Source organism: Alnus glutinosa, chromosome 1 (assembly GCF_958979055.1).
Source record: "Alnus glutinosa chromosome 1, dhAlnGlut1.1, whole genome shotgun sequence".
Classification (NCBI taxonomy): Eukaryota; Viridiplantae; Streptophyta; class Magnoliopsida; order Fagales; family Betulaceae; genus Alnus; species Alnus glutinosa.
Window position 1 is genome coordinate 42,137,701 of NC_084886.1, and position 8,451 is coordinate 42,146,151.

The 8,451-nt window shown below is 36.9% G+C and overlaps 1 protein-coding gene across 1 annotated transcript; it reads right to left on the reverse strand.

Annotated features, from left to right (window-relative positions):
* Positions 1-6,164: 6,164 nt before the first annotated feature.
* On the reverse strand, positions 6,165-7,565 carry LOC133858941 (protein FANTASTIC FOUR 3). The gene has a single exon (XM_062294389.1). It carries the CDS (start codon positions 7,315-7,317, stop codon positions 6,229-6,231), a length of 1,089 nt encoding a protein of 362 aa, XP_062150373.1. The 5' UTR covers positions 7,318-7,565; the 3' UTR covers positions 6,165-6,228.
* Between the last annotated feature and the right edge of the window lie 886 nt (positions 7,566-8,451).

Below are 8,451 nucleotides of genomic sequence, written 5' to 3' on the forward strand. Positions count from 1 at the left end.
TGTGAGGGGTTGTTGTGCCTATGTTATGGGCTTATAGTGCAAGTAACATTTTCCTATTTTGAATGAGGAATGTTAGAGCTTTTTTTAATGTTCTTTTGAAATTTTTCTATGTTGACATGACAATTTTTAATTTTTAATAAAAACAGAATGTCATGTCAGTATTAAAAGACTCAAAGAAACACTAAAAACAACTCTAATATTTCTTATCAATAGCTACTGCAGACATCTTAAGCTTATCATGTGTTGAATCCGTTGCGGATGATATGTCTCTAACAACCTTTAACTACGTATGATGTCGACCACTAATTAAAATCTTAATGATAGTTTTTAAATTGTCGATTCGAGTTAAAAATTGTCTACTCACTACAAAAAACTTGGTTTTTAACCACTTGCAATTAGCCACGTGGACGAGGGTCATCCACGTGGCTAACTGTTAGTCACGTGCAGGTAGCCTACGTGGGTTACGCGTAGTGAATCAGGTTGTTAAATGTACATTTAGAGACGTGGCCTTTTATATATGTGGCTATTTAGCCACATATTATCCCAAGTGGCTAAATACAATTTTATTTTTTAAAAAAATGGACACTTCTGGCCACATGTAATTAAAGCCACGTAGCTAAAAAAATTTATTCTTTTTTTTTTTTCTCCCAATATCGTATATATACGATATTTCCAGCGTACATCCAGATCAGGATTGGCAATCACCCAGTCGCCGGATTCAAACCCATCAAACCAAAAATACAAAAACCCAAAATGGAAAAAAACTAATCACGTACATTAGATTCAAAAAACCAAAACAACAAAAATCCAGCTGCTGGAAGTCAAACCAAAAAAAAAAAAAAAAAAAACCAATTCGTCGGCCATCAAACCTAAACAACAAAAACCCAATCGCCCACTCACCAAAAATCATCAAACCAAATCAACAAAAACCCAAAATCAGATTCAAAATCCGGCTTGTCCTCCGATCCCTGCATCATCGAAACATCAAGGGATAAGAGAGAGAGATCAGCACAAGACAGAGAGAGAGTGAGAGAGATAGAGAGAAAGTATTTGTGGTCGACGGAGATCCGCGGTCAGCGAGCGTGAGTCGGCCAAATCTCCTCCATCTCTGAGAGTCGGTTGATCTCGATCTCTACCTCTCAGGTCGTGACCCTCCGGACTCCAGCGCCGTTGTCGACCACGGCTCTATCTCAGAATCACTCTAGTTCTCTCTCTCTAGCTCTCTCGGTCTCCCTCTTCCATCTCCCTCTCAGTGTGGAAAAAAAAAAAAGGAGAAGAAGGAAAGGCCTGCATGGGAAAAAGGAAAATAATGAAGAAAATAGAAGAAGGAAATGAAAAGAATAGTTAAAAAATGGGCTGGGGGAAATTAAAAAAAAAAAGAAGGTAAGAACGTGAGAAATAAAGAGGAAGTAGAAATGGGTTGGAGTGAAGTTTTAGCAATTAATGATAATTAGCCACGTGGCCAAATAAATAAGTGGCTAAAATTTTAAATCTTAAAATAATTTTAATAAATTAGCCATATGGCTTATGTGCCACGTGGCCAATTGGTGATGTGAGCAATAAACCACATGGCTACAATTTTAAATATAAAAATTTTAAAAAAAAGTTAAAATAATTTTAATAATTTAGCTATGTGGTTTATGTGCCATGTGACCAATTGGTGATGTTGGCAATAAACTACATGATTAAAATTTTAAATATAAATATAAAAAAATTTTAAAAGAAGGTTAAAATAATTTTAATAAATTAGTCATGTGGTTTATGTGCCACGTGGCCAATTGGTGAGGTGGTCAATAAACCACATGGCTAAAATTTTAAATATAAATAAAAAAATAAAATTTTTTAATAATTTTAATAAATTAGCCATGTGGTTTATATGCCACGTGGCCAATTGGCAATGTGGGCAACAAACCACATGGCTAAAATTTCAAACCTAAAAAAAAAAATTTGAAAAAAAATTTAATTCCTGAAAAAATTGGAAAAATTTTAGCCACGTGGCTGAGCGACTTAGTAAAAATTCATGTGGCTAATTGCCTACACAAATCATTTAGCTACGTGATATATTATCCACATGGCGAAATATCACTACATAAAACTTTGTTTTTAGTCACTTGCAGTTAGTCACGTGCATTTAGCTACGTGGGTTACACGCAATGAATCCGGTTGTTACTAAATGCAATTTTAGCCACGTGTCCCTTTATATATGCGGCTATTTAGCCATGTGACGTTTAGCCATGTGCCACCCCAAGTGGCTAAATACAATTTCATTTTCTAAAAAAATAGGCAATTCTAACCACGTGATTAAAATTTTGGTTCTTTTTTTTTCTTTTTTTTTTTTTTTTTTTTTTTTTTTTAAAAAAAACAAAACAGAAATTTATGTTCTATTTTTCTTTTTTCTTCTCCCAATCCGGCGTACATCCAGGCCGGTCTTTTTTTTTTTTTTTTTTCTCTCAATCCGGCGTACATCCAAGCCGGGACCGGCAATCACCCAATTGCCGGATTCGAACCCATCAAACCAAAAATACAAAAACCCAAAATGGGAAAAAAATTCAATAAACCAAAACAACAACAATCCAGTCGCCGGAAATCAAACCAGAAAAAAAGAAAAGAAAAAAAAAAAAAGAAAAAAAAAAGAAAAAGAAAAAGAAAAAAAAGTCAATTCGCCGGCCATTAAACCTAAACAAGAAAAACCCAGTCTCCCACTCAACAACTCGCCGGAAATCATCAAACCAAAACAAGAAAAACCCAAAATCAGATTCAAAATCCGACCGGCGAGCGTGAGTCGGCCAGATCGAGATCGACCGATCCATCTTTGAGAATCGGTCGATCTCGATCTCTACCTCTTTGACCGTGATCCTCAGGACTCTAGCTTCGTCGTCGACCACAGATCTATCTCAGAATCGCTCCAGCTCTCCGATCGGTCTCCCTCTTCCATCTCCCTTTGTGTGAAGAAAAGGAATAAAAAATAAAAATAAAAAAAAAGGGAGAAGAAGGAACGGCGAGCGTGGGAAAAAGGGAAAGAAGGAAAAGAAAACCGAACACCAAAAACCGGCCGGCGAGCGTGAGTCGGCCAGATCTCCTCCATCTCTGAGAGTCGGTTGACCACAAGCTCTACCTCTCGGGCCGTGACCCTCCGGACTCCAGCTTCGTCGTCGACCACGGATCTATCTCAGAATCTCTCTCTCCAGCTCTCTCGGTCTCCCTCTTCCATCTCCCTCTTTGTGACTCTGTGTGAAGAAAATGAAGAAAAAAAGGAGAAGAAGGAACGGCAAGTGTGAGAAAAAGGGAAAGAAGGAAGAAAAAATAACAAAATGAAAAAAGAATAGTTAAAAAAGGGGGTGGAGGAAATGATCAAAAAAAAAAAAGAAAGGGAAAAATTGAAAAAAAAAAAAAAAAAAAAAAAAGTAAGAAGGAGGGAAATTAGAAATGGGTTGAAGAGAAGTTTTAGCAATTAATGATAGATTAGCCACGTGGCCAATAAATAAGTGGCTAAAATTTTAAATCTTAAAATAAATTAAAATGGCCACGTGGCACATAAGCCACATGGCTAAAATTTTAAATATAAATATATAAAAAAAATTTAATAAATTAACCATGTGGCTTATGTGACATGTGGCCGATTGGCCATGTGCACCATGTGGCTTGGCCACGTGCACATAAGCCACATGGCTAAAATTTTAAATATAAATATAAATAAAATAATTTTAATAAATTGGCCACGTGGCTTCTCAGACACATGGCCAATTGGCGACTTGGTAAAAATTGAAGTGGCTAATTACTTACACAAATCATTTAGCCTTGTGGTATATTATCCACATGGCTAAATCGCCATGTGGGTACCGTAGCCACATGGCTAAAAGTAATGTTTTTTTGTAGTGTATTGACGTGGTAAGCCACCACGGGGCGTGGTTAAAATTGAAGTTTTTTTTGTAATGACTTACGTACCACTGATTATATATTATTGTACATTTTTTGGTTCAAAACTGCTGCTAAATCGCAGATTTGTTCCAGCTAGTTAGTTTGATTCTTGCTTTAATTTACGAAGAGGAAGAATAGTGAATATATGCATGCTCAGGGTTACTTCTTCTCGAATAGCACAATATTCATAAATATTAAGAAAGAAACAAAATATCACGTGTGTGTGTGTATATATAGATATGTGTGTGTGTGTGTTAATTTTGGAATTGAGTGTAAGTAGTTGATAGCTGTTGGAAAGTAGTTAGTGGTCGTAAAACTAGCACGTAAGTGGTGAGTACGGAGATCCACCTGCACTGCAACTTGGTCGGTGAATAATAGGTGGGGGGGAGGGGGAGCCTGAGACCCACCGTGTATAGACAGCTATTTGGTAACCATCAACACGTGGTCGGGTAATTTTTCGTACACCCCAACTTGCACTGCTGCTTCATCTTTTTCTGCTATCGAATTGTTTTGTGCACCGAGTACGGGTACGTTGATGCCTTCGTTTGAATAATTGTTGTGTTGTCGATTTTGTTCCAAAGCGATGGATCCGTAGGCCCCGCGCTCGTACGGACACAAGATACCAATTGCTCCTTTGTTCTTAAATAGTGTGTCCCACACGTTAAATCACAGTTAGAGGTATACTGATGATCATGACCATACCATCAAAATATCAAGGTAAATGCAATCTTGTATATGCATATGGTTTTAATTGGGATCAGACCCTTTCTGGGTCACAAAACCTGGATGGATGTAATGCAATGAAATTGCGGCTGCATGCATCAAATACTTGCTCATTTTTTAGTGTCTTTATTACTCGTTGACGTGCAGTAAAAATTACTATTGAATGATACATGTGCTTCCATTAACCGGTGATTTTTACTAACATGCCAGGGAGTGAATAGTTGAGAGCATGTGTAGTACTTCTCAAAAGACATGCCAATATTCTTATCATGTACATTGTTAGATTCACAAGCTTTAAATCATGATCATGAAATGAAGAGGATTCGATTCCGAACACAAGGCCGGTCAAGAACGGGACTAAAAGTTCTTATGGATAGGGGCCAAGGGCTAAAAAAATTTGTTAGTAAGAGCCACTAAGCTTTTTTTTTTTTTTTTTTTTACCTAATTTTTTTCTTTTCTTTTTTGGAATTGAGAGGGGGCATGGCCCCTACCAACCTCCTCAATTTCCTCCTTGGTTAGGCAAATTAGTCAATCATCTAAGGCTTCCAATTAAATAAGGCCACAAATAGTGATAGTATAATTAAATTTCCTTTTATATATATATAAAATTAAAACCTCAATTATAATTAAAAAAGAAGAAGAAAAAAGTTAGTTAATGCTTTTCAATTAAGGCCTCGATTATAGTACAAATAATATTATAACAAAAAAGTTTGTCAGGGTTCTTTAATTAAGGCCGTAATTACTGTAAAAAAATAAATACAAAGAATTAAATTCCAATATATTAAGGAGGAAAAGAAAGAAAAATAGAATGTTACATTAATTGTACCCTAAAAGAGTTACTAAACTCATAATTTTACATGAATTTAAAACTAAGACTAAGTTGTCGATTAAAATAATTTTTAGAATGAAGTAAATTAAATTCTACATAAAAAAAAAATTATATGCAGCTCAACACAAAATATGACATTTGTTGAAATTAAATGTCTCCTAACAAAGATGAATTTTGCAAGTCATTCGGAAAAAAAAAATATTTAAATATAAAAAACGGCCCTACTTAAATTTGTTGCCTTTGACCTCAAATTCTATCGAGTCAGCCCTAGACAGAACAGAAGTACATAAATGAGGTTGTATTCAAATCATTGAAAGAGGACTAAATTCCATATCCAACACAACCTTGCTATCGATAAGATAAGAAGTTAATTCACCATTCATTTTAAATGGAATGGTGGTAGATAAATTTATTTGAATGGTTAGGAATCCTCGATCATCCAGGTAATTAATCATACCTAAATTAATGTTCTATTCAAATCAGAAGATGTCTTGACAGGAAGGTAAAACACAACTATATATCATAGAGCAAACATCATTGGTTCAAATGGTCAGTTCTTACTTGGTAATGTCATTGCTCTTACATAATATAAATTAAAGATCATTTGAGTGTCCCTCCATGTAACGATAATAACTACCTACAACAAGCATATGTATTAAGGAAATAAGGGAATCCATGGAAGAGAAGGGGGACAAAACACAAAATTTGTGGAATATAGTTATATAGAGATCCAAAATAAAGCCTAATTAAGGAATTAATTAAGTAGCCACCCACAAGGGCTTGCAATCTAACAATCTCTTTTTCTCATGCTGATCACCTTCTTTGCACCTTGTTGGCCTCTCATACTTTTCCAATATTCCCATTTCAGCCTCATCTTTCACATAATCACCATCCATATCTTGACCCAAGTACACAGCACTCTGATCTCCTTCATCTTCTAAGTACCCTTCTTCTTCTCCTTCTTCTTCTTCTTCTTCTTCTTCTTCTTCGTCTTCTTCTTCTTTTTCTTCTTCTTCTTCTTCCATTTGTGGTGTTTCTTCATAGGTGTCGTTTTCAAAGCCTTCATTTCCATCCTCTTCGTCATCGCTTGCTTCATTGTCTTCATTCTCGGCTAGTTCTTCCAAGTCAACAGTACTTGGAGTACAATTTTTCAAAAAGCATATTCGAAGGCGGCCATGGCTTCGTTCAGCTTGGAAGCAAGTTTGTGTTGCTGGGGCCTTGACAGCCTTGATTATTAGCCGCCCACCTTCACGGTGGGGCCTAACTCGAAGAGATTCCGAGCCGCTTATCGTTGTCAAGGGAGGCGGAAAATTATGAGGATTCGCTTTCTTAGCTCCAAAAAGTTGTCGTGGCTTGGCTTGCTCCCTTGTCGGCGAATTCCCGCCCTTGGAGTCCGATGAAGGCAATGAGAAAATGCTGCCTTCGTTGATGTCGGTGCCTGTCTCGTTGCCTAACTTTTCAGTGCACAATTCCAAACTTTTGTCACTGAGCATGGCTGTAGAGCGCTTGACAAGAGGATGGACATAGGTGTTTTCTTTCTCCATTGCTTCTACAGGAGATTGCGAGCCAGGGGAGAGAGCTTGGAGGAAACTCCAGCCACCCATGTCAGGATTTGAGGAGCCATGATTACCGAAGTAATTATACGACTTGTTGCAAATCTCCTGAATGTGGCACGCGTCTTCATGTTCCTTGGTGTTGGAATCCAAAAAGCAAGATTTTAAGGCTAATTCAAGGGGTTGAGAGAAGTGTGGTCTTGGGGAAGACAGTTTGAGCCTCACCGTTGTTGGCTCCACAAGATGGGAGCTGTCTAGACATGACTGCAAACCTTGGCACACAATCGTTGCCATAACAATATCCTCTGTCACGAATTTTTAAAAAATGAAAAGCAATGGGAGGCAGAGGAAGAACAGAGAGGATCGAGTTGGTGTGCTAAATTACGAGGGGAAAGGCTATTGTTTTGTAAGGAGAGGCAGAGCAAAGACAGAGGAGTTGGGGTTTTGGATTGGATGAAAGACTCTCTCTCTCGTATTGTAGGGAGAGAGATGGAGACAGGGAGAAGGAGGAGGTTGAATGAGCATGACGGATAAGTGAAGGTGGGGTGTGAATTTGTAGTCCCCAAAAGTGCTTGAGCTATATTGTAGAGAGGGTGGGTATGGGCCCTTTTTACACCACTAGAATTATACAATTCTAAATACATGTATACTACCTCACGCTCCCAAATAGGATATAAAGAAATACAAAAGCGGGAGCAGAAGAAGTTCCCCTATTAATTTTTTTTTTTTCTTCACCAAGAAAAAAAAAAAAGAATTTGAACAAAAGATCCCACATTAATATTTCATCTCGGCAGAATCTGGGTCTCTTGGAAATGTTCTTCGAGAAATGCTAAATGTATTTTCAAGTACTTATTTCCTGATGAGGCAGTGACAATCACTATCGAATTTTAGACGGGTTTAATCTGTATATTTCATATCAATAGTGATTTTTACTGTCATGTAAAGAAATAAAGCATTTCCCATGTTCTTGTGTGGGCATTGATGTTGTGGAAGGGAGAGACATATGTTATTAAAGATAGGGGGGGCTCATAATTTTGTTTTTTTATGAACAAAATTATGAACCCCTTCCAAAAGAAATCCAACAAAAGGCAAGGAACCAGAAGGATTCTCGCAAATATTTCTTGACATTGATTGCTTTCTTTCTTCTTTCTTTTATAATATTTTATTAGAATATAAACTAACATGGTCCATAGTTTGTATTTATATGCCCTAACAGTCAGAACCAAGGTTCTTTTTTCTCTTTCAAAGGGGATAAAAAGTAGGAAAAAAAAAACATCAGCCCACGCCCTTTGAAATTTGTAGCAAGTCAGTTTAGTTGAACGTTATTCATGCTAACCCAAGAAGGGAATTGACCCAATTTCGTATCCTTTATCCTATCCAACCGTGATCCTCATTTAAAAGGTTAAACATAGCAGCCTGACAGCAAAG

Bases quoted from the DNA above. Each gene is read 5' to 3' on its own strand.
- LOC133858941 (XM_062294389.1), bottom strand. From the start codon at position 7,317: ATGGCAACGATTGTGTGCCAAGGTTTGCAGTCATGTCTAGACAGCTCC.